Raw genomic sequence first — 26,651 nt, 5'->3', positions numbered from 1 at the left:
GTTGAACAAACCAGAAGAAATACAAATTGTTACACTTTTATCAATTTTGGGAAGAGACTATTTCAAAATATATTCCACTGTAAATCTAGTTGAAGAGCAGAAAAGCACAACAGAATGTTTTAAAGCTTTGAAGGCAGTGCTGAGCCCCATATAGACATTGCATATGAATGGTATAAATGTAATACTAAGGAACAAAGTGAAAAAGAGTGCCTTGATCAATTTGTAATATAACAAATACATTTTGCAGAAACCTGTGAATTTGCATAATTAATTATCATCAGAATTCTATTGGGTGTATGGGATCCAAAAGTGAAAACATGCCAACTGAGAGAAGATAAACATTCTCATAGCAACGCTGAGTTGGAAATCAACTGACAATGCATATTCACGGTAGAACAGACCAGATGGTACATTATGCTGACAGATACTCCAGACACACAGAGGGTACAATCATAGCCATCAGGTAAGGTGCAAATACAAGGAAGATATCATACAAAACAGACAAGGGCTTGTCCATCATGGAATGTCTGTCCCATTGCAAAAAGCTGAACAATTTTTGTACACAAGTCTATGGCTAAGAAGATTCACAACAAGCAGGTACAGATGGTCACTGGAGAAATAACAGATGAGGATTTTGATGAATCACGATGCACCGTACAATCGATTATTAATTTGATTAAGTTGATAGGTGAGACATGTGACTGTTGCAATAAGGAGCAGAATAAGAAGCAGAATATTAGGTCAATATAAATTGGCAGATTGATATTGGTGTGTTATGCAACATCATGATCTTCACAAACCTGTGAAAGGTGGTTCAACATAGCAATCTGAAAATTAAGCCTTCAGAAGGAGATTAAGGCTAAACAATGGCACCAAACCCATGCTAAAGGGATAGATTATTACGTAAACCCATTGCAATAGTATGAATAAGGAGTTCCACATCATAGAGAGCAAGTAAATGTCACTCAGCTCATCTGGAGCAAGTTTGAAGCTTGGACGGGTAACATTCAGTGTGCCAGGATAGATTACTCTGTGAGCCTTTTGCAGTAACATGAACAAGAATCTGGAGTTCCACACCATAGAAGGGAACAAATGCCACTCATCTTGCTGGAGCAAGTTTAAAGCTTGTAAGGGTAACACTCATTGTGCCAGAAGACATTTGCGATGTGTCACAAAACCATTGCCATGGGATACAGAGGAGTACAAACATGTATTGACAGGATTAAGATGGCTTCCAAGAGATTATCTCAAAATGGCTCAGAAAGTGAGAGCAATCCAACATCTGCTGAGAAACGTTCCATCAGCCCTGAAGCCCAGCCTGAAAGACGCGAAAAGAGCTGGAAAAGAATGGAGTAATCAAGAAAGTGACAACTCCAACAGAATGGATTAGCAACCTAGCAACAGTGAAACAATCTGGTAAACTGACAGTATACATTGATCCAAAGAATCTTAATAAAACTGTGAGGAGGTTTCACTACTTCATGTGAACAATTGGAAGGAATTTTGCCACAACTTTCAGGGGTAAAAATCTTCACCACCTTAGATGTGAAGGATAGTAATTGGCAAGAGAAGCTAGATGAAAGCAGTAGCTTCCTAACCAGATTCTAAATGCCCTACATGAGATGATTGCTCATGCCTCTTGACATTTCCATTGCTCCAGAAGAATATCAACACAGCTAAACCTGAAATTGCCTTAAGGAAAATGTTAGAACTAAAGATGCCCAAAGTCTCTGTACGTACAGCAAAGACCTTTGCCTGGATCCCTAAAAGTGAGAAATTGCTGGAGAAACTCAGTAGCATTGGCAACATCTATGGAGAGAGAAACAGAGTCCAGTGTCCATTCTTCAGAGATCAGACATGCTGAGTTTCTCCAACAATTTCTGTTTTTGACAGTTTTAGATTTTGAGCATCTGCAGTTCTTTGTTACCTCAAATTGAGAGCTGTAGCAATAATACAGCAATCAATAGATGCAAATGCAGTGCAACAATCTGTTGGATTTGTCAGCTATTTGGCAAAATCCTTGCCCAATTTGTCAACAAACTGTGAACAATTACTGCAACTCACTGTCCAGGATGCACTGCAATATTGAAACATATGGCAAGAAGCAACATGTGTAAAATCAAGCAACTAACTATGACAATGCCAGTGCTGAAATTCTACACCATAAATGATGAAGTCACCTTGCAGTGAGATGCCAGTGAGACATGACTTGGAGTAATCCAAACGCAGTGAGGTCAACTAGTTGTATTTGCATTCAGGGTACTAACACAAACTGAAAGACATTATATCCTGATTGGGAAAGATACCTAGTCATTGTGAAACATTTCCATCAACACCTACTTGGAAGAGAAACATTATAATTAAGTCTGATTATGAGTCATTTCAAAGCATCTCAACCTGTGACTATCTGCTCCAAAGTATCTCCAAGGAACATTACTCCAGCTGGAGAACTATCATCTGAATGTTTAAATGCAGCAATATCTGGACAATATCCAGGCTTGGACTGACAACTGGCAAGTAACATTCATGCCACACAAATGCCAGGTAATGCTATCTCCAGAGGGCTTTTGCCTGAAATGTCGATTTTTCCTGCTCCTCAGATGCTGCCGGGTCTGCTGTGCTTTTTCAGCACTACTCTAATCTTGACACTGATCTCCAGCATCTGCAGTACCCACTTTTGCCTAACGGTTATCTCCAATAGAGACTATCTAATCATTATCCTTTGACATTCAATGATGTTACCATCACTGAATCCCCTCTATCAAAATTGACAGAAACTCAACTGGACTCATCACATAAACATAGTGGCTACAAAAGCAGGTCAGAGGTTGTGAGTAACTCACTTCCTGACTCCCCAAAGTCTGTCCATCATCTTCAAGGTAGAAATCAGAAGTGTGATGGAACACTCCCCAGTTACCTGATGGATGCAGCTTCAATACCACTAAAGAAGCTTGATGCCATCCAAGACATCTTGAATTGCACATCTACAAACATCCAATTCCCTCTACCACCCAATATTCAGTAGCAGCAGGCCATACAAGATGTCCACAGAAACTCACCAAAAATCCTTAGACAGCACCTTCTAAACCCATGACCACTTCCATCTCGAAGGACAAGAGCAGCAGATACACGGGAAGACCACATCGCTCACCATCATGTCGTGGAAATATATATCGTTCCTTCACTGTTGCTGGGTCAAAATTCTGGAATTCCCTTCCTGACAGCAATGTGAGTCAACCTACAGCATGTGGACTGCAGCAGTTCAAGAGACTGCTGACCACCCCTTCACAGGGGCAACTAAGGGCAGGCAATATAAAAGCACTGCAGATACAGGAAATCATAAACAAAAGAAATTGCTGGAAAATCTCAGAAGGTGTGGCAGCAACAGTGGAGAGTTAATGTTTTGGGTCCAGTGATTCTTCTTCAGAATTGATTGTAGTGAGGAAAAGGTAGGTATATATGCTGAAGATGGGGTGCGGTGGGGGTGGGGGTGGGAGGTGAGGATTAAACAGTAGGTGGAGAAAGAGCCCAGAGAAAAGAGAGAACACAGCAATTGGGCAGACAAAGGAATGTTTAATGGTCAGCCTGAGAGAATCTATAACTGCTAATGTAAGCTATTAGGAGTTTACAATGGGTTAGTTGTGGTAGCAGACCATGTAATGACAAGGTCACGTTTTAAGGACATGGGAAAGATGCTCACGTTTTAAAATTATTGAACTCAATATTCAGTCTTGGAGGCTGCAGGATGTCCAAATGAAAAATATGATTCTGTTCTTCTAGCTTGTGCTAAGCTTAGCTGTAGCACTGCAGCAAACTCGAGAGATGTTGGCTAGGGAATATGATGGTGTGTTGAAGTGGCAGGCAACTGGAAGCTTTGGGTCAATTTTACAGACAGAAAGTAGGTATTCTACAAAGCAACCACCCAATCAATGTTTTGGCTTCCCAGTGTGTTGGAGACCACATTACAAACAGCAAATAAAGTAGACTAGATCATGGAGTGTTCTAGGGTCAAATCACATGGGAATGAACTCTTCAGCCCAACTTGTACACACCAATCAGGTTACTCAAAATGCACGAGTTCCATTTGCCTGCGTTTGACCCCTCTCCCTCCAAACCTGTCCTATTCATGTACGTATCCAAATGTCTTTCGAATGTTGTAATTGTACTTGCCTCTAGCACTTCCTCTGGCAGTTCATTCCATATTCACGCCACCCTCTGTGTGAAAAAGTTGCCCCTCAAATCCCGTTTAAATCTTCCACCTCTCACATGATTTTATACCTCTATAAGGTCACCCCTTCAGTCTCCTGCGCACCTGGGAAAATAAGGTCTCAGCCTATCCAGGGCCTACTTATCTCCAAACTGCAAGACTAGATCTTGGCTTCCCCTTTTAACTAGGAGAAAGTGAGGACTGCAGATGCTGGAGATCAGAGCTAAAAATGTGTTGCTGGAAAAGCGCAGCAGGTCAGGCAACATCCAAGGAGCAGGAGAATCGACGTTTCGGGCATGAGCCCTTCTTCAGGAAGAAGGGCTCATGCCCGAAACGTCGATTCTCCTGCTCCTTGAATGCTGCCTGACCTGCTGTGTTTTTCCAGCAACACATTTTCCCCTTTTAACTGCATCCTTGACATTCTAACCCACAGACCACAATCAGTAAGATTAGGCAACAACATCTGTTCCACGATAATCCTCAACACTAGTGCCCTGCAAGGATGTGTACTCAGCCTCCAACTGTACTTGTACACTCAGAACTGTGTGCCCAGCTCCATTTACGTTTGCTGGCAACACCACTATTGTAGTTTGAATTTCAAACGAAGACAAAATACAATATAGGAAAGAGATTGAGTGCTTTGAGACATGGTGTAAAGAAAACAATCTCTCCATCAACAACAGCAAGACATAGGAGCTGTTCATTGACTTCAAGAAAAGGAGTGGAAGGCATGCCCTGTCTGCTTCAATGGTGCTGACATGGAGATGGTTGTAAGCATCAAGCTCCTGACAATGATGATCACCAACAATCTGTCTTGGTCCATCCATGTTGACATGAAGGTCAAGAAAAGAAAATCATGCCTCTCTTTCCTCAGGAGGCTAAGGAGGCATGTAACAAAGACTCCAACGAATTTTTATAGAAAGCATCCAGCATGGTATGGCAATCTGCTCTTCCCAAGACTGCAAGAAACTCCAGAGTCATGAACATAGCCCAGTCCATCACAAAAACCAGCTTTCCACCCATTGACTCCATACGTGCTTCCCTCTACCTCAGGAAAGCAACCAATATAATCAAGAACCCTCCCACCTGAGCTATATTCTATGGCAATCTCTCCCATCAGGCAAAACTTATAAAAGTGTGCATGCATGTACAAACAGATTCAAGAACAGCTTCTTTCCTGCTATTATCAGACTTTTGAACAGACTTCTCAAATGTTAATATTGATCTCTCTGCAATTTCTCAGCAGCTTTAACACTTTATTCTGCACTTTGTTCTGCTACCTTATACACTTTGTATGATACAATCTGTCTGTAGAGCATGCAAAACAACAACTTTTGCTGTATCAACATGTGACAACAATAAATCAAAATCCTTTAAATCTTTTCTGCACCCTTTTCAGTTTAATAACATCCTTTCTACACAAGTCGATCAGAAATGTACACAGTACTTCAAAAGTAGCCTCATCAATGTCTTGTATAGCTGCAACATGACATCCCAACTCCTATACTCCATGCTCTAATCAATGAAGGCAAGTGTGCTTAAGCCTTCCTCACCACCTTATCTATCTGTGATGCCACTTTGAAGGAACTGTGAACCTGAACCTCTAGACCTCTCTGTTCAACAACACTCCGCAGAGGCCTAACATTAAGTCCTGCCCTGGTTTGTCTTAAAATGCAACACTTCATATTTATCAAAATTAAACTCCATCTGTTACTCCTCAACCCATTGGCCCAGCTGATCAAGACCTTGTGTACTCTTATTTAACCTCTTTAAAGGTCCACTATACCATCAGTTTTGGTGTTTTGACCTCTTTCCTCAGAATTGTTAAGATTTGCAATGTGTTCCTGGAAGAGTGGTGGAAATGGATTCTATAAGAGGCTTCAAAAGAGACTTAGATTTGAAAGCAATGAATTTAGACAGCTCTGGATATAGGGCTGGAGAGTAGGTCACTCTTTTGGGAATTGGTACAGACATGATGGGTTGAAAGGCCTCTTCTGTACGGTAAAATTCTATAACTTTTTTTTATTGCAGCTTTGATAAATTATTCTAGCTTTATTTACCATTGTGCCCTTTGACTCTCTGATACCCACTTTCCAAACCTTGTAAGACTAACTTATGAGAGCTGAAAATGTGTTGGTGGAAAAGCGCAGCAGGTCAGGCAGCATCCAAGGAACAGGAGAGTCGACGTTTCGGGCATGAGCCCTTCTTCAGGAATGAGGAAAGTGTGTCCAGCAGGCTAAGATAAAAGGTAGGGAGGAGGGACTTGAGGAAGGGGCATTGGAAATGCGATAGGTGAAAGGAGATCAAGGTAAGGGTGATAGGCCAGAGTGGAAGTGGGGGCGGAGAGGTCAGGAAGAAGATTGCAGGTTAGGAAGGTGGTGCTGAGTTTGAGGGATTTGACTGAGACAAGGTGGGGGGAGGGGAAATGAGGAAACTGGAGAAATCCAGGTTCATCCCTTGTGGTTGAAGCGTTCCTAGTCGGAAGATGAGGCGCTCTTCCTCTAGCCGTCGTGTTGCTATGGTCTGGCGATGGAGGAGTCCAAGGACCTGCATGTCCTTGGTGGAGTGGGAGGGGGAGTTGAAGTGTTGAGCCACGGGTTGGTTGGGTTGGTTGGTCCGGAACGTTTCAGGGAACACCTCTGGGACACCTGGACCAACCAACCCAACCACCCCGTGGCTCAATACTTCAACTCCCCCTCCACCAAGGACATGCAAGTCCTTGGACTCCTCCATCGCCAGACCATAGCAACACGACGTCTGGAGGAAGAGTGCTTCATCTTCCACCTAGGAACCCTCCAACCACAAGGGATGAACCTAGATTTCTCCAGTTTCCTCATTTCCTCTCCACCCACCTTGTCTCAGTCAAATCCCTTGAACTTAGCACCGCCTTCTTAACCTCTCCTGACCTCTCCGCCCCCACCCCCACTCTGGCCTATCACCCTCACCTTGACCTCCTTCCACCTATCAAATGCCCCTCCCCCAAGTCCCTCCTCCCTACCTTTTATATTAGCCTGCTGGACACACTTTCCTCATTCCTGAAGAAGGGCTCATGCCCGAAACGTCGGCTCTCCTGCTCCTTGGATGCTGCCTGACCTGCTGCGCTTTTCCAGCAACACATTTTCAGCTCTGATCTCCAGCATTTGCAGTCCTCACTTTCTCCTAACTTATGAAAGCATCATGATTGCGAGCATTTAAGCCAAAAGTCTATTCCCGAAACTTAACATTGTTTCGTCTACCTTAACAATTTTATGATGAAAGATAAAACCTGGTGTTGTGTGATTTTTAACTTTGTCCACCCCAGTCCAATACTGGTACTTTCACATCTTAACATTATAAAGGTTAGTTTAAATCTGATGCAGAGAATTAAGTTCTAAATAGAAATAATACAGACATTTGAGGTGGTTGGAATAACGAAGTAAATATTCGTTTAAGCGCCTTGAAGTTGGTGGTGGGGAGATTGTACCATCAATAAAGAAATTACCATGTTGCTATAGTAACGTTGAGCCAGCATCCACTCGCCGGAAATCCGGGGTCGTCTGGAATCCTGGGTATTGTAGTTTGTACGTAACATGATATTGAGATACCAGACAGTAGCACGTGACAAAATGGCATACATCCCCCAGAGGTCCCTACGCTCTGGCAGCCGTCCGTTAGCGATAGAGATCGCGAGACAGAAACTTTATATTTTGTATTTCTGATTAGGCATGTCTTACTCGGTTTTGAGCAAACCCAGGATAATTCGGGCGAAATTAGGTAATGATGAACGTGGGGCAGTGGGTAAAGGTGGAGCGGGGACGCAAAAGGTCCAAGTCGAAAGTACAGGTGTGAGGAAAGGGAAAACTACAGCTAATGATCCAGGCACAACTGCAGGTAAAGGTGTAGGTAAACACATAGATACATGTACAGCTGAGGGCAGTACTACTGTCTTGCGAAGATGTGCTGCCACCCATCAAAGATATACTCTGCAGGAGTCAGCGCCAAAAACCACCTACAGGTGAGAAATTGATGTTTTGAGCGGAAATTTCATGTTACTGAGAGACAATAACAGTCAATTCCATTCCTATAATGTCGTCCTGAAATATTCCATGATTCCAAGTTTTAGCAGTTTCACAATTTGTCTACGAGAATCTTTTGTTTTTAAGTTACTGTGCCACAGGGAGCTTTGCTGTGAAATGTTTGATTTGAAACTTTAAAATTGTGGGCTTAAGGCTCTGTGGCACATTGGTTGTTGTCCCTGCTTTCGAGCTGGAAGCTCAAGTCCCAACTGCTGCAGAGGCATCTCATAACATGTCTGAACAGATTCATTAATGAAAACTTATCTGCAATTTTGGACATTTTAAAATGGACCATGTGTATAATTTAAATGCATTAATATCAGTTTTGAAATTTGGATTTGAACATAGCAGCAGATGGGTTACTTTCTGAGTTTAAAAAAATGCAAGTTCCTTTTGGAGCACTGACTAAATCAAGCATTTACTTTTCAGAGCACTGGTGACTGCAAACTCCTGTAGCATGAATGGAATGACCTTTGTACTGCTGCAATTATAATTGGTTTAAGATCATTTAGGTTTGTTTTCAATTTAGTTCAGAATTACATGTGTTGAATTTAGTCGCCATGAGATGTAGAAGCAGAATTAGGCCATTTGACTCATCAAGACTGCTTTGTCACTCAATGACATCATGGCTGATATAATAAACCCAAATTTCATCTTCTTGACTTTTCCCATAATCTATGATTCCCTTACTGATTTAGGATCTGCTCAGTCTTGAATTTACTCAATGACACAGCCTCTATTCTGAAGAATTCCACAAATTCGCTGTCTTCTTCCGAAACTCCCCCACAAGGAGAAATGATTTGGAGATGCCGGTGTTGGACTGGGATGTACAAAGTTAAAAATCTCACAACACCAGGTTATAGTCCAACAGGTTTAATTGGAAGCACACTCGCTTTTTGGAGCATTGCTCCTTCATCAGGTGATGGTGGAGGGCTCAATCCTAACATGTAATTTATAGCAAAAATTTACAGTGTGATGTATCTGAAATTATATATTGAAAAGTTGAATCTTTCATCTGTTTGAATATCATGATAGTTTCACTACTTTCATGTGTAAATCACAAAACCTTTTTTTTAAAAGTAGCATTCTCAGGTTAGCTGTTAACAATGGAGGATAGCTAGACTATATGTTGAAGGTGTTAGCCCCCTGTGTTCTGTCTATGCCATGACGTTTAGATTGATTCTAATCTTAAAAAGTGAGATAACAGAGTTTTACTTTAATTCATGCAGTTTCTGAGCAAAGTACAATGTAACTCTGCAGGTACAAATTCACCCCACAAAATATGTCTGTGTGTGTCTGTCTGTCTGGGTTGGGGGTTGAGTGTGAGAAAGTGTGTGTGTAGAGTGTCTTAAGTCTGTGAGGGGATGTGTGTGTGTGTGTGTGTGTGTGTGTGTGTGTGTGTGTGTGTGTGTGTGTGTGTGTGGTGTAATGGTGGTCACCTGTAATGTGACATGAACCCTAGGTCCCGGTTGAGGCCCTCCCTGTGGATACTGAACTTAGCTATCAGCCTTTGCTTGACCACTTTTCGCTGTTGCCTGTCCTGAAGTCCACCTTGGAGGATGGTCACCTGAAGGTCCGAGGTCGAATGTCCTGGACCATCGGGTGACCATCCTCCAAGGCGTACTTCGGGACAGGCAGCAGCAAAAAGTGGCCGAGCAGAGGCTGATACCTAAGTTCGGTACCCATAGGGAGGGCCTCAACCAGGACCTTGGTCACCAGGAATGTGACATGAACCCATCATTACACCAGACACACACGGGGACACACTGACACACATACACGGACGTGCACACAGACACCCACACACACACTCCCACACTCTCAAGTGTACCCCCTCACAGACTTAAGACACTCTACACTCACTACACGCACACACACTTTCTCTCACACTCAATCCCCAACACAGACAGACAGACACACAGACAAAGACAAAGACCCACATGCACACATATGTTTGTGGGGTGAATTTGTACTTGCAGAGTTACATTGTACTTTGCTCAAAAACTGCATGAATTCATGTAAAACTCTGTTATCTCACTTTTTAGATTAGAATCAATCTAAACATCATGGCGTAGACATGAACACAGGGGGCTAACACCTTCAACATATTGTCTAGCTATCACCCATTGTTAACATCTAACCTGAGAATGCAACTTTTTCTTTAAAAAAAGGTTTTATGATTTACACATGAAAGAAGTGAAACTATCATGGTATTCAAACAGATGAAAGAATCAACAGACAATCAATTTTTCAATGTATAATTTCAGTTACATCACACTGTAAATTTTTGCTATTAATTCTGTGTGTTAGGATTGAGCCCTCCACTACCACCTGATGAAGGAGCGACGCTGTGAAAGCTAGTGTGCTTCCAATTAAATCTGTTGGACTATACCCTGGTGTTGTGACTTTTAACTTCACAAGGCGAAACAACTTCTCAGCATCCACCCTATAAAGCACTGGAAGAATCTTGTACATTTCAAATAAGGTAATCTCTGTTTCTTCTAAACTCAAATGAATACAAGCCCAACCTACTCAACCTTTCATAAGAAAATCCCTTCATACCTGGGACCACCTTAGTCCATTTAGCCAGATTAGTCCTTAGCCCAGAAAAATGCAGAACAGTTTAGACAAAAAGTCACCTTACCAGAAGGGTTTAGTTTGTGAAACTTCCAAACCAGGAACGTTTGGTTAGGACTGTAAATTCTTAGACTACTAGATTTGTGAAAAACTCATGTTGACACATTTGGAAAGAATTTATCTAATTATCTTCAGTCCATAGCAAAAACTGTCAGGAGTCAGTTTATCAGAACCTCAAAGAATTGAATAAAGTTGTAATTTCTCTTTGCGTGAGCTTCTGTAAAAAATACTGTGAGAAAGTAGGTTGATTTTGTTGTGTGTTTTAAGATTATTACATCCCTTGATATTTAGCTTGATTTGTGTTTCCTTTTATATCTCTTTTGGAATTAGAGATGTACAGCACGGAAACAGATCCTTCAGTCCAACCTGTCCATACAGAACTGATATTTTAAACTAATATAATCCCAATTTGGAGGTGCTGGTGTTGGAGTGGGGTGGACAAAGTTAAAAATCACACATCAGGTTATAGTCCAATAGGTTTATTTGGAGGCACTAGCTTTTGAAGTGCTGCTTCATCAGGAGGTTGGTGTTGTGTGATTTTTTTTAAAAAAACTAATATAATCCCATTTGCCAGCGCTTAGCCCACAGCCCACCAAACTCTTCCTTTTTTATATACCCACCCAGATGCTTTTTAAAATGTTGCAATTGTACTAGCCTCCACCACTTCCTCTGGCACCTCCATCTCCTATACACACGTCCCTCTGCTTGCAAAAGTTGCTCCTTACATCCCTTTTAAATTTTTTTGCCTCTCGCCCTAAACCTATGCTCTCTAGTTCTGGACTCCCCCACACCAGGGAAAAGATCTTGCCTGTTTACCTTTTTCATGCCCCTCATGATTTTATAAACCTCTAGAAGGTCACCTCTCAGCCCCCAACACTCCAGGGAAAATAGCATAAGCCTATCAAGTCTCTCCCTATAGCTCAAATCCTCCAGCCCTGGCAACATCTTGTAAATCTCTTCTGAATCCTTTCAAGTTTCACAACGTTCTTCCTATAGCAGGGAGACCAGAATTGCACAGCATATTCTAAAAGTGGTCGAACCAATGACCTGTACAGCTGCAACATGACATCCCAGGTCTCGTGTGACTATGTTTCACTTATTAATGACCACGCTAAATAACCAAAAAAAAGTGATCTATCAAAACAGATTTCATTCTGGCATCTAACTTGACCAGTAGTACTATTAGCTGGGATCATAAAAACACCATCTTGAACAGTAACAAAAAAAAATTACTGCCTGAGTAATTGCTTTTGGAATCTTCCAAAGCACTCACAGTAATGAAGTATTTTTGCAATGTACTGATAATGCAATATCAAAAGTGCAGTAGCAAATCTGTACAAATCGAGCTCTGCAAACAGTAGTATTAAAATAGATCAGGTACCTTGTAATGCATTTTAGTTATAATGATTGAGGAATAAATAAAAATCTGAAATTGTCAACTTTGGCAAGAAGGGTAAAAGGCATCTTAACTAAATAGTGAGCGATTGTAGAAAACTGAGCTGCAGCGATACCTGGGTGTACTAGTGCTTGAATTGCAAAAGGCTAGTATGCCGGTACAGCAAGTTATTTGGAAAACTGTCGAAATGTTATCATTTGATTTTTTTTTAAAGAACAGAAAAGACTGTAGAAACTTAGCAGATCTGGCAGCATCTGTGGAGAGAAAAAGCGAATTAACACTGAGTCCAGTATGACTCTTTGGGGCTGGGCTTCTCTCTTCACCGTGGTCAGAACTGCAGAACTTTTCTGCCTCTTCTGACAGCAGCTTCAAATACTAACCACAATTTCTAAGTTGAACCTGTGAACTCTGATAGTAATCCCTAAACTGAAGGTCATAATTCCATCCCAAAACTCTTAATTACTCAGTATCATTAACACAGTGTAGTGTTGGCTGTGACGTCAATAGTTGTTGTAATACCGTTAATAAACAACATCAATCTTTTGTTTAAAGGAATCAAAATTATTTAGCCTTTTGTGATCTTTAACTATTCCAACTGGATGTTTTTCCAGTTATGGTGCATATTCGGTGACTGTACCAGACCAGAAGAAGTGGAGTAATTTACAAAAAAGTGAGTTTTTAAAACTTTTTATTTTTCATCTCTGTTTTAAAATTCAGTCAGTGTTTTGTCAGTTTAGGTTGCAATGTTATTAAATTCCTGATTTGAGGAGCACAAATGGGCCATTCTGTCCTTTTGTGTCTGCTCTGCTGTTTCATAAGATCACGGTGACTATGATTACATATTCCTGCCTACCCCCCAATAACCTTCACCCTCCTTGTTTTTTAAGAACATATCCACTTCTACCTTTAAAAATGTTCAAGAATTTGCTTCATCACCTTTTCAAGAAGTCAGTTCTACAGACTGATGACTGTCTGAGAAAAAAAATTTGCCTCATCTCTATTTTGAAATAGAGGGCATTAGCAAAAGGAGCCTAAAGAGGTTTCAGGGAGAGTTTTTGCTCTCTACTGGCCGCACATAAAAGGGAGGCATTTGTAGTAGGATTTAAATTGCAGATCTGGATTCCCAGAACATTACCTGGGTCACTGGATTAATAGTCTAACGATAATACCACTAAGTTGAGGGAAGTGACTTGAAAGTGAAATCGCAGGTAGATAGGATAGTGAAGAAGGCGTTTGGTATGCTTGCCTTTATTGGTCAGATTGAGTACAGGAGTTGGGAGGTCATGCTGCGGCTGTACAGGACATTGGTTAGGCCACTGTTGGAATATTGTGTGCGATTCTGGTCTCCTTCCTATCAGAAAGATGTTGTGAAACTTGAAAGGGTTCAGAAAAGATTTACAAGGATGTTGCCAGGGTTGGAGGATTTGAGCTAAAGGGAGAGGCTGAATAGGCTGGGGCTATTTTCCCTGGAGTGTCTGAGGGTGAGGTTTATAAAATCATGAGTGGCATGGACAGAATGAATAGCCAACATATCTTCCCCAGGGTAGGGGAGTCCAGAGCTAGCGGACGTAGAGTCATAGAGATTCACAGCTCGGAAACAGACTCTTTTGGTCCAACGCATCTGCTGACCAGATATCCCAACCCAATCTAGTCCCACTGCCAGCACCAAGCCCATATCCCTTCAAACCCTTCCTATTCATATACCCATCCAGATGCCTTTTTAAATGTTGCAATTGCACTAGCCTCCACCACTTCATGTAGCAGCTCATTCCAGACATGTGCCACTCTCTGCGTGGAAAAAGTTGCCTCTAAGGTCTCTTCTATACCTTTCCCCTCTCGCCCTAAACCTATGCCCTCTAGTTCTGGATTCCCCCTCCCCAGGGAAAAGACTGTCTATTTATTCTATCCATGTCCCTCATGATTTCATAAACCTCTATAAGGTCACTCCTCAGCCTCCAATACTCCAGGAAAAACAGCCCCAGCCTATTCAACTTCTCCCAATAACTTAAATCCTTCAACCCTGGCAACATCCTTGTAAATCTTTTTCTGAACCCTTTCAAGTTTCACAAAATCTTTCCGATAGGCAGGAGACCAGAATTAAATGCAGTGTTACAAAACTGGCCAAACCAATGTCCTGTACAGCCGCAACATGACTTCCCAACTGCTGTACTCAATACTCTGACCAATAAAGGAAAGATTACGAAACACTTTCTTCACTATCCTATCTACCTGCGACTCCACTTTCAAGGAGCTATATGAACCTGTACTCCAAGGTCTCTTAATTCAGCAACATTCCCTAGGACCTTACCATTAAGGGTATAATTCCTGCTAAGATTTGCTTTCCCAAAATGCAGCACCTTGCATTTATCTCAATTAAACTCCATCTGCCGCTTCTCAGCCCATTGACCCATCTGATCAAGATCCTGTTGTAATCTGAGGTAACCTTCTTCACTGTCCATGACGCCTCCAATTTTGGTTTCACCTGCAAACTTACTAACTATACCTCTTAAGCTCACGTTCACATTATCTATATAAATGATGAAAAGTAGTGGACCCAACAGGGATCCTTGTGGCACTCCACTGGTCACAGGCCTCCAGTCTGAAAAACAACCCTCCACCACCACTTTCTACCTTTTGAGCCAGTTCTGTATACAAATGGCTAGTTCTCCGTGTATTCCATGAGATCTAACCTTGCTAACCAATTCTGCCATGAGAAATCTTGTCAAACGCCTTACTAAAGTCCATATAGATCACATCTACCCCTCTGCCCTCATCAATTCTCTTTGTTACTTCCTCAAAAAACTCAATCAAGTTTGTGAGACATGATTTCCCATGCACAAAGCCATGTTGACTATCCCTAATCAGACCTTGCCTTTCCAACTACATGTTCATCCTGTCCCTCAGGATTCCCTCCAACAACTTGCCCACCATTAAGGTCAGGCTCACTGGTCTATAGTTTCCTGGCTTGTCCTTACCACCCTTCTTAAACAGTGGCACCACGTTAGCCAACTTCCAGTCTTCTGGCACCTCACCTGTGACTATCGATGATACAAATATCTCAACAAGAGGCCCAGCAATCACTTCACTAGCTTCCCACAGAGTTTTAGGGTACACTTGATCAGACTCTGGAGATTTATCCACTTTTATACGTTTCAAGATATCCAGCAGTTCCTCCTCTGTAATATGGCCATTTTTCAAGATGTCACCACCCATTTCCCTAAATTCTATATTTTTCACGTCTTTTTGTTAGATTAGATTAGATTACTTAGATTACTTACAGTGTGGAAACAGGCCCTTCGGCCCAACAAGTCCACGTCGACCCACCGAAGCGCAACCCACCCATACCCCTACATTTTACCCCTTACCTAACACTACGGACAATTTAGCATAGCCAATTCACCTGACCCACACATCTTTGGGAGGAAACCAGAGCACCCGGAGGAAACCCATGCAGGCACTGGGAGAACGTGCAAACTCCACACAGTCAGTCGCCTGAGTCGGGAATTGAACACATTTCCCTCAGTAAATGCTGATGCAAAATACTCGTTTAGTATCTTCCCCCATCTCCTGTGGCTCCACACAAAGGCTGCCATGCTGATCTTTGAGGGCCTCTATTCTCTCCCTAGTTACTATTTTATCCTTAATATATTTGTAAAAGCCCTTTGGATTTCCCTTAACTCTATTTGCCAAAGCTATCTCGTGTCCCCTTTTTGTCCTCCTGATTTTCGTTTTAAGTATAGAAGGATTCACTCAATCTATCTTGTCTATACTTGATATGTGCTTCCTTCTTTTTATTAACCAAACCCTCAACTTCTTTAGTCATTCAGCATTCCCCATGCCTACCAACCATTCCTTTCACCCTGGACTCTCGTTAGCTCATTTCTGAAGGCTTCCCATTTTCCAGCCGTCCCTTTTCCTGTGAACATCTCCCCCAGTCAGCTTTTGAAAGTTCTTGCCTAGTACTGTCAAAATTGGCGTTCCTCCAATTTAGAACTTCAACTTTTAGATCTGGTCTATCCTTTTCCATCACTATTTTACAAATAATAGAATTATGGTCGCTGGCCCCAAAGTGCTCCCCCACTGACACCTCCGTTACCTGTCCTGCCTTATTTCCCAAGAGTAGGTCAAGTTTTGCACCTTCTCCAGTAGGTCACGTCCACATACTGAATCAGAAAATTTTCTTCTATATACTTAACAATTTCTCTCCATCTAAGCCCTTAACACTATGGCAGTCCCAGTCGGTTTGGAAACTTAAAATCCTTTATCATTACTACCTTATTATTCTTACAGACAATAGATCTCGTTACAAATTTTTTTTCTCAATTTTCAACTGACTATTAGGGAGTCCATAATACATTCCCAATAAGGTAATCATTCCTTTCCTATTTCTCAGTTCCACCTAAATAACTTTCCTGGATGTATTTCTGGGAATATCCTCCTTCAGTACAGCTGTAAAACTATCCCTTATCAAAAATGCCACTCTCCCTCCTCTCGCTTCCCTTTCTGTCCTTCCTGTAGCATTTGTATCCTGGAACATTAAGCTGAAAATGTGTTGCTGGAAAAGCACAGCAGGTCAGGCAGCATCCAAGGAGCAGGAGAATCGACGTTTCAGGCATAAGCCCTTCAAGAATGAGGAAAGTGTTCCAGCAGGTTAAGATAAAAGGTAGGGAGGAGGGACTTGGGGGAGTAGCGTTGGAAATGCGGTAGGTGGAAGGAGGTTAAGGTGAGGGTGATAGGCCGGAGTGGGGGTGGGTGCGGAGAGATCAGGAAGAAGATTGCAGGTTAGGAAGGCAGTGCTGAGTTCGAGGGATTTGACTGAGACAAGTGGGGGGAGGGAAAAAGAGGAAACTGGAGAAATCTGAGTTCATCCCTTGTGGTTGGAGGTTCCTAGGTGGAAGATGAGGTGCGCTTCCTCCAGTCATCATGTTGCTATGGTCTGGTGATGGAGGAGTCCAAGGACCTGCATGTCCTTGGTGGAGTGGGAGGGGGAGTTGAAGTGTTGAGCCACGGGGTGGTTGGGTTGGTTGGTTCAGGTGTCCCAGAGGTGTTCTCTGAAATGTTCCGCAAGTAGGTGGCCTGTCTCCCCAATATAGAGGATGCCACATCGGGTGCAGCAGATGCAGTAAGTGATGTGTGTGGAAGTGCAGGTGAATTTGTGATGGATATGGAAGGATCCCTTGGGGCCTTGGAGGGAAGTAAGTGGGGAAGTGTGGGCGCAAGTTTTGCATTTCTTGCAGTTGCAGGGGAAGGTGCCGAGAGTGGAGGTTGGGTTGGTGGGGGGTGTGGACCTGACGAGGGAGTCACAGAGGGAGTGGTCTTTGCGGAATGCTGGTATGGGAGGGAAATATATCCCGGGTGGTGGGGTCAGTTTGGAGGTGGCGGAAATGACACAACGGATGATATGCTGTATATGGAGGTTAGTGGGGTGATAGGTGAGGACCAGTGGGGTTCTGTCCTGGTGGCGATTGGAGGGGCGGGGCTCAAGGGCGGAGGAACGGGAAGTGGAGGAGATGCGGTGGAGGACATCTTCGATCACATCTGGGGGGAAATTGCGGTCTTTGAAAAAGTAGGCCATCTGGGTTGTATGGTATTGGAACTGGTCCTCCTGGGAGCAGATGCGGCGGTGACGAAGGAATTGGGAATATGGGATGGCATTTTTACAGGGGGCAGGGTGGGAGGGGGTGTAGTTTAGGTAGCTGTGGGAGTCGGTCAGCTTATAGTAAATGTCGGTGTTGATTCGGTCGCCTGAGATAGAAATGGAAAGGTCTAGGAAGGGGAGGGAGGAGTCTGAGACGGTCCAGGTAAATTTGAGGTCGGGGTGGAAGGCATTGGTGAAGTGGATGAAGTGTTCAACCTCCGCGTGGGAGCACGAGACAGCGCATTGATGTAGCAGAGGAAAAGGTAGGGGGTGGTGCCAGTGTAGCTGCGGAAGATGGACTGTTCCACATATCCTATGAAGAGGCAGGTATAGCTGGGGCCCATGAGGGTGCCCATGGCTACTCCTTTGGTTTGGAGGAAGTGGGAGGATTGGAAAGAGAAGTTGTTCAGGGTGAGGACCAGTTCAGTCAGTCGAAGGAGGGTGTCAGTGGAAGGGTACTGGTTGGTACGGCGGGAAAGGAAGAAGCGGAGGGCTTTGAGTCCTTTGTGATGGGGGATGGAGGTGTACAGGGACTGGATGTGCATGGTGAAGATAAGGCGTTGGGGACCGGGGAAGCGCAAATCATGGAGGTGGAGGGCGTGGTGGTGTCCCGAACATAGGTGGGGAGTTCTTGGACTAAGGGGGACAGGACCGTGTCGAGGTATGCAGAGATGAGCAAGAACTCCGATTTCTCCAGTTTCCTCACTTCCCCTCCCCCGACCTTGTCTCAGTCAAATCCCTCAAACTCAGCACCGCCTTCCTAACCTGCAATCTTCTTCCTGACCTCTCCGGCCCCACCTCCACTCCGGCCTATCACCCTCACCTTGACCTCCTTCCATCTATCGCATTTCCAATACCCCTCCCCCAAGTCGCTCCTCCCCACCTTTTATCTTAGCCTGCTGGACACACTTTCCTCATTCCTGAAGAAGGGCTCATGCCCGAAACGTCGTTTCTCCTGCTCCTTGGAAGCTGTCTGACCTGCTGCGCTTTTCCAACAACACATTTTCAGCTCTGATCTCCAGCATCTGCAGTCCTCACTTTCTCCTTGAACATTTAAGCTGCCAATCCTGCCCATCCCTGAATGACGTTTCTGTAATTGCTGTGATATCCCAGTCCCATGTTCCTAATCATGCCCTGAATTTATCTGCCATTCCTGTTCAACCCCTTGCATTGAAATAAATGCAGTTTAATTTATCAGTCCTACCTTGTTCTCTGTTTTGTCCCTGCCTGTCTGCCTTCAACTGAACCAGAATCAGATTGATCTCTTTCCTCACTATCTCCCTGGATCCCACCCCACTTCTTCCTGAATAGTTTAAATCCTCCCGAGCAGCTCTAGCAAATCTCCCTGCCAGTATATTACTCCCCTTCTAATTTAGATGCAATCCATCCTTCTTGTACAGGTCACTTCTACCCCAAAAGAGATTCCAGTGATCCAAAAATGTGACTCCTTCTCCCATACACCCGCTCTTCAGCCATGCAATCATCTGCTCTTGCTAGCTCGTAGCACTAAGCGTAATCCAGATATACCCTGTACTCTCCATTCAGAATCTCATCCTTTTCCCTTCCTATGTGGACAATGACCTCTTGCTGGCCCCTCTTCCACCTTTGAGAACATTCTGCACCCTTTCTGAGACATTCTTGATCCTGGCACCAGGAAAGTTACACACCATTCTGATTTTTCGCAGCTGGCCACAGAAACGTTTGTTTGTACCTCTGACTACACAGTCCCCTGACACAATTGATTTCTTGGAACCAGGCATGCCCCTCATTACATTAGAGTCTGTCTCAGTACCAGAAACTTGGCTGTTCGTGCTATGTTCCCCTGAGAATCCATCACCCGGTATATTTTCCAAACCCGCGTACTTGTTTGAAATGGGGAGAGCCACAGAACGCTCTTGCACTATCTGCCTAGTTCCCTTACCTTTACTGGAGTTAACCCATCTATGTGACTGTATCTGCAACTTTTCCCCCTTCCTGTAACTGCCACACATCCCCTTGGTCTTGTAAATCCCTCATCGCCTCTAGCTGCCTTTCCAGCCGATTCATTCAATCTGATAGGATTCGCAACCAATGGCATTGCAGATATAATCCTCAGTAACACGTAAACTCTCCCTAAATCCCAATCCGACAAGGAGAGCATATCACTCTACTAAAGATCATTTTGCTTCTTTCAATCTATAGATCCACAAAATCCCTCTGCTTTAAAAGATGATCAAATAGAGTCATAGAGATGTACAGCATGGAAACAGACCCTTTGGTCCAACTTGTTCATACTGACCAGATATCCTAAGCTCGTTAGCCAGAATGTGGTCCATATCCCTCCGAACCCTTCCTAATCATGATCACATCCAAATGCCTTTAGAGATTGTAATCATACCAGCCTCGACCACTTCCTCTGGCAGCTCATTCCATAATTCTATTATTTGTAAAATAGTGATGGAAAAGGATAGACCAGATCTAAAAGTTGAAGTACCACACTCTGTGTGAAAACGTTGCCCCTTAGGACCCCTTTAAATCTTTTCCCTCTCACCTCAAATTGACGTTTAGGGCCTAAGCTGTTCATCAGGAATGAGGCTTGTAGGCCAGGAGGCTAAGGGACCCCCGGCCCACATGCCTCATTCCTCATGAAGGACTTATGCCTGAAATGTCAATTCTCCTGCTCCGCTGATGCTGCCTGACCTGCTGTACTTTTCCAGCACCACACTCTCAACTCTGATCTCCAGCATCTGCAGTCCTCTCTTTCTACTATGGCAGGACTGGTAGCTAAACATTCTAGGGTTAAACTTTTTCAGGTGTGATGGCGAGGGATATAAAAAAGGTGGGGGTGTTGTTGTTGTTGCAATACTGATTAAAGAAGATGTCACAGCTGCACGAAAGGAGGGATAATCCAGTGAGGCTTTATGAATAGAATTCAGGAATAAGAAAGGTGCGGTCACTGTGATGGGGTTTTACTTTGGACCTCACAACAGCCAGCAGCAGTAAGATGAACAGATATGTAGACAGATAATGGAAAGATGTAAAAACAAGTGGGTGATTTTAACTTCTCAATTCTCGACTAGGACTCCCTTAATGCAAGGAGCTCAGATCTGGCAGAATGTGTTAGGTGCATCCAGGAGTGTTTCTTGAAATGAGGGAAGAAGCTGGACTAGACCTTGCTTTTGGGAATGGGCCTGGCCAAGTGAAAAGTGTTTCAGTGGGGGAGTGTTTTAGGAACAGTCATCATAATTCCTTAAGTTTTAAGGTAGTTATTGACAGGATAAGACTGGACCTTGAGTGAAAGTGATAAATCTGGGAAAGGCTAATTACAAAAGTATTAGGCAGGAACTAGAGAAATTCAGGAAATTGTCTGCTGATGAGGCTTGCATCAGCGATAGGGAAATTATTTGAGTCGATTTCTGGGGACAGAATTTACTCACATTTTGGAAAAGAATGGACTTATTAGGGATGGTCACCATGGCTTTGTATGGGGGGGGGTCTTGTCTCATAAGTTTAATTCAGTTTGTTGAAGAAGTGATGATATTATTGAGTGCAGTGGATGAAGTCTGCATGGACTTTGCAAATGCATTTGACAAGATTCCTCACGCTAGGCTGCTCTAAAGGATTAATGGGATTTATGAAAAGTTGGTCAACTGGATGCAAAATTGGCTTGGTCATAGAAGACAAAGGGGAGGGGTATTTTTCTGACTGGAGGTCTGTGACCAGTGGTGTTATGCAAGAATGAGTGCTGAGATTTCTGTTGTTTGTGATTGAAATAGATAATTTGGATAAAATTTAGTTGGTCTGAAATTTGCAGATTACATAATTACTGGAGTTATTGATTATGAAGAAGGTTGTCAAAGGATACAGCAGAATATAGATCAGTTGGGAAGTTTGGACAGAGAAAGGGAGGTGAAGTTTAATTGGGATAAGTGAGGTGATGCATTTCAGGAGGACAAATATGAGAGGAAAATTTACAGTAAATGACAGGACCCTTAGGAGCACTGATACATCGAAGGGCCCTTGGGTGCAAGTCCATAGCTCCCTAAAGGAGGTAGCACAAGTGGATAAGATGGTAAAGATGGCATACAGCATGCTTGCCTTCATCAGTTGTGGCATTGAGTATACATGTTGGTAGGTCATGCTGACTTATAGCTGTATAAAAACTTTAGTTTAGATCAGAGTGGTGCTGGAAAAGCACAGCAGGTCAGGCAGCATCTGAGGAGCAGGAAAAATCAATGTTTCAGGCAAAAGCCCTTCATCAGGAATAGCTCTCTTCCTGATGAAGGGCTTTTGCCTGAAACGTCAATTTTCCTGCTCCTCGGATGTTGCCTGACCTGCTGTGCTTTTCTAGCGCCACTCTGATCTAAACTCTGGTTTCCAGCATCTGCAGTCCTCACTTTTTTGCCTAGTATAAAAACTTTAGTTAGGCCACACTTGGAGTATTGTGTGCAGTTCTGGTTGCCACATTATAGGAAGCATGTGAAGGCTATGGAGAGGGCACAAAAGAGATTTACCAGGATGCTGGTATTAGAGTGTATTAGCTATGAGAGGATGTTGGACAAACTTGGATTGGTTTTGCTAGAGCGTTGGAGGCAGAGTGGTAACCTGGTAGTAGTAAATAAAATTAAGAGAGACGTAGATAGGGTGGATGGTCAGAGTCTTTTTTTTCCCCTGGGTGGGAAATATCAAATAGTAGGGAGTATAGGTTTAAGGTGAGATGGCAAAATTTTTAAAGGAGATATGCAAGGTAGATATTTTACATAGAATGTGATAGGTGCCTGGAATATGCTGCCAGGAAAGGCAGCAGAAGCAGATAGGATAGCAATTTTTAAGAGTCAAAAACACAAACAGACAAGGAAACTGGTGAGGAACTGAATAATTACTTTGCATCAGTCTGAATGGTGGAAAACAATAGGAATATTCCAACAATTTGAGAGTGAGGAGGCACAGCTGAGTATGGTGGCCGTCACCAAGAAGGATGTACTAGAAAAACTGAATGGCCTAAAGGTGTATAAATCATCTGGACCAGATGGACTACATCCCAGAGTTTCTAAGGGAGATAGCTGAAGAGCTAGTGGGACTGTGTGTGTTGATCTTTCAGGACTCGCTAGTCAGGAAGGTTTCCAGAGGACTAGAAAATCACTAATGTGACACCCCTGCTTAAAAAGGGAGTAAAGCAAAAGATGGGAAATTACAGACCGATTAGCCTAACTGTGGTCGTGGGTAAGATTCTGGAATGCATTGTGAAGAATGAGATTTCTGAATACTTGGAAGTATATGGTAGAATTAGGCAAAGTCGGCATGGTTTCATCAATGGAAGGTCATGCCTGACAAATCTGCTAGAATTATTTGAGGAAGTAATGAGCAGGTTACACCAAGGAGAGCCAATGGATGTTACCTACCTGGACTTCAAGAAAGCCTTTGACAAGGTGCTGTTCAGGAGGCTACTGATTAAGATAAGGGCCCATGGTGTTCGAGGTAAGGTGCAAGCATGGGTAGAAGCCTGGCTATCTGGCAGAAAGCAGACAGTGGGAATAAAAGGGTCCTCCTTAGATTTGCATCTGTTGACAAGTGGTGTTCTGCAAGGTTCCCATTGTTGGGACCACAACTTTTCATTTTGTGCATTAACGATCTAGATGAAGGAACTGAGGACATTTCTGGCTAAGTTTGCAGATGGTACAAAGATAGGTAGAGGGACAGGTCGCATTGAGGAGGTGGGGAGGCTGCAAAAGGATTTGGATAGGTTAGAAGAGTGGGAAAATATGTGGAGGATGGAGTACAACATGGGAAAGTGTGAGATCATGCACTTTGCTCAGAAGAATAAAGGCATGGACTATTTTCTAAATGGGGAGAAAATTCAGAAGTCCGAAGTGCAAAGAGACTTGGGAATTCTAGTCCAGAATTCTCTCAAGCTAAACTTGCAGGTTGAGCAATGATGGCATTTATTTTGAGAGGACTTGAATATAAAAGCAGAGATGTACTTCTGAAGCTTTATAAGGCTTTGATTTGACCATATTTGGTGTATTGTGTGCAGTTTTGGTGTCAAATCTCAGGATGTGCTGGCCCTGGAGAGTATTCAGAGGAGATTCACAAGAATGGTCCCAGGAATGAAAAGCTCAACATATGAGAAACGTTTGAAGACTCTCGGTTTTTACTCAGAAGGATGAAAGAGGGATCTAATTGAAACTTGTAGAATATTGAAGACCAGGACAGAGTGGATGTTGGGAAGATGTTTCCATGGGTTGGAGAGACTAGGACCCGACAGCACAGCTTTCGGGTAAACTGAAGACCTTTTAGAACAGAGATAAAGAGAAACTTCTTCAGCCAGAGTGGTGAATCAATGGAATTCATTACTACAGAAGACTGGAGGCCAGTTTATTGAGTACATTTAAGGTAGATAGGTTCTTCATTGTCACAGGGATCAAGGGTAACAAGGAGAAAGTGGGAGAATGGGATTGAGAAACTTATCAGCCATGATTGAATGGCGGAGCAGCCTTGATGGACTGAATGGCCTAATGTTTGCTCCATGTCTTATGTGTAGGCACATGAGATCAGTTTAAAATAGCATCATGGTCAGCACAGACATGGTGAGCTGAAGAGCCTGTTCCTTTGCTATACTGCTCTATATAAATAGGCAGCGCCTTATTTTTAAATAGTTACCCTAGTTCTACATTCTCCCATAAGAGGAAGCATCCTCTCCGCACCTACCCTATGTAGAACCCTCAGGATCTTAAATTGTTTCAGCCAAGTCACCTCTTGCTCTTTTAAATTACTTTCATAAAACAGCTGACCTATTTCAGGATACCCTGTAGCCTTTGACTGGTTCTGGAACTCTGTCATCAGGACCATCCTTCCTGCACCTACCCTGTCTCGTCCTGTTAGAATTTTGTAGTTTTTCTTCCATCCAAGTTATTGAGACATGGCCTTCCTTAAAAAAAAATACACACTTTTTTCTTGACTAATTGAAGCCTTTTTAATTGAAGGCTTCTTTTATAACTCAAACTTGATTCCAATAATTTCACCAGAACTGAATTTAAGATAATTTCTCAGATTATCCCTTTTACCTTTTTTTAAACCAGGAAAGGGGGTGAAGACATGTTGTGGTAGTTAGCAAGGACAGTGGGGTCATGCTTTTTTTTTTGTAGTTATACAGCATGGAAACAGACCTTTCAGCCCAACTTGTTCATGTCAGCCAGATATCCTAAATTAACCTAGTCTCATTTGACATCAGTTGGCCCATATCCCTCTATCCCTTCCTATTCAAGTATTCATCCAGATGGCTTTTCAATGTTGTAATCGTACCAGACTTCACCACTTCCTCAGGCAGCTCATTCCATACACGCATCGCCCTCTGTGTGAAAAAATTGCTCCTTCGTTCTCTTTTATATCTTTCTTTTCTCACCTTAAAACTAAGTCTCCCCTACCTGGGGGAAAAGACATTGGCTATTGTCCCTGTCCATGCCCCTCATGATTTTATAAACCTAAATAAGGTCATCTCTCAGCCTCTGGTGCTCCTGGGAAAACAGCCCCGTGCTATTCAGCTTCTCCCTCTAGCTCAAACCCTCCAATCCCAGCAACACCCTTCTAATCTTTTCTGAATTCTTTCAAGTTTAATTAACATCTCTTCCATAGCAAGGAGACCATCATTCAAAGCAGTATTCCAAAATTGGCCGAACCAATGTCCTGTACAGCCGCAACATGACGTCCCAATCCCTATACCCAATGCACTGACCAACAAATGCCTTCTTCACTACGCTATCTACTGTGACTCCCCTTCAAGGAACATAGTCAGTTCTGCTATTAAGTGGTAATTCTGTTGTCATGCAATCCCATGTTATAAGAGTGTCGTGTCATAGCAGCATCATTTAAACTGATGGGGCTGGAATCGCATTATAACTAATACACGCTTCTAAAGTTTGTGCTTTAGAAACAGTGTCCTCAATTTGTCAATTGCTTTACAGTGAATTCACTTTAACAAAACATTGGTTATAGTTGAACGATCTGTACCAGCAAATTTAAAGGAGGGAGGGGCATCACTTGAAGAGAGAGAACAATTAATAGTATTGGATCTCATGAGGACTAGGGAGGCAAGTTGAGCCGTTTAGTGGAAATAGAGTTGAGGGAGCAGGAGGTGGTCTCTGAAATAAGCTCTGGAAGAGTATGAGGAAAGTTAGGAGAGAAACTGGAGAGATGCAAATTCAGGGCTCGGGCATGGTTTAATTTCTAAGTGGTCTTAGAACTCTGTGTTAATGGAAGGGAGAGAAGTAGAAGAGACAGCTGATGAGATGGTCTGAATCTTTGTGACAAAGACATTTACACGTATTAAACAATCAGAATTTTTATTTGGAATCTCCATCCAAACTTCAATAGACCAGGCCATCTATAGATTATGTAAGCAATTTCAGTGGAAGTTGCAATTTAGAAAGTAATTTACATATTCACAACTGCTGTGACTCTTGACATTCACAAGAGGTTTTCATTGTGCATGTAGAAAGTTCTGTGCATGCAAAGTTGCATGCCCTGCCAGTAAAACAAAGGTGACTTCCAAAAAAGCACAGTAGATATGAGAAAATGGGACAGAATGATAGGCAGTGCTGTGCATTGTGCACAGGCATACTATGAGTGCTTTCAGGGTATCGACAGACCTTCTAATCTCTGGCACCTTTTTATGATCTTGCTGTTTCATTCTGTTTTTCTTCCTTCTTCTGATATCCTTTTGTATCTGAGGATTGTTAATCA

At 42.9% G+C, this 26,651-nt stretch overlaps 1 protein-coding gene across 3 annotated transcripts in view; it reads left to right on the top strand.

Annotated features, from left to right (window-relative positions):
- The first annotated feature begins 7,868 nt into the window (after positions 1–7,868).
- Positions 7,869–26,651, top strand: part of zgc:194621 (uncharacterized protein LOC795037 homolog) — a 36,069-nt gene continuing 17,286 nt past the window's right edge. For 2 of the 3 annotated variants that reach the window (XM_060834045.1, XM_060834044.1), the window contains exons 1-2: positions 7,869–8,201; positions 12,907–12,965. In XM_060834045.1, the coding sequence (XP_060690028.1) occupies positions 7,912–8,201; positions 12,907–12,965 (349 nt within the window). In that variant the 5' untranslated portion in view covers positions 7,869–7,911. Of the gene's footprint in view, positions 8,202–10,687; positions 10,748–12,906; positions 12,966–26,651 lie in introns of those variants that run through there. The other variant, XR_009645317.1, reaches the window with a different exon arrangement.

This window comes from Hemiscyllium ocellatum, chromosome 13 (genome assembly GCF_020745735.1).
Source record: "Hemiscyllium ocellatum isolate sHemOce1 chromosome 13, sHemOce1.pat.X.cur, whole genome shotgun sequence".
NCBI lineage: Eukaryota > Metazoa > Chordata > Chondrichthyes > Orectolobiformes > Hemiscylliidae > Hemiscyllium > Hemiscyllium ocellatum.
The sequence above is the reverse complement of the archived record's forward strand: the minus strand, read 5'-3'. Positions and strand labels throughout refer to the sequence as shown.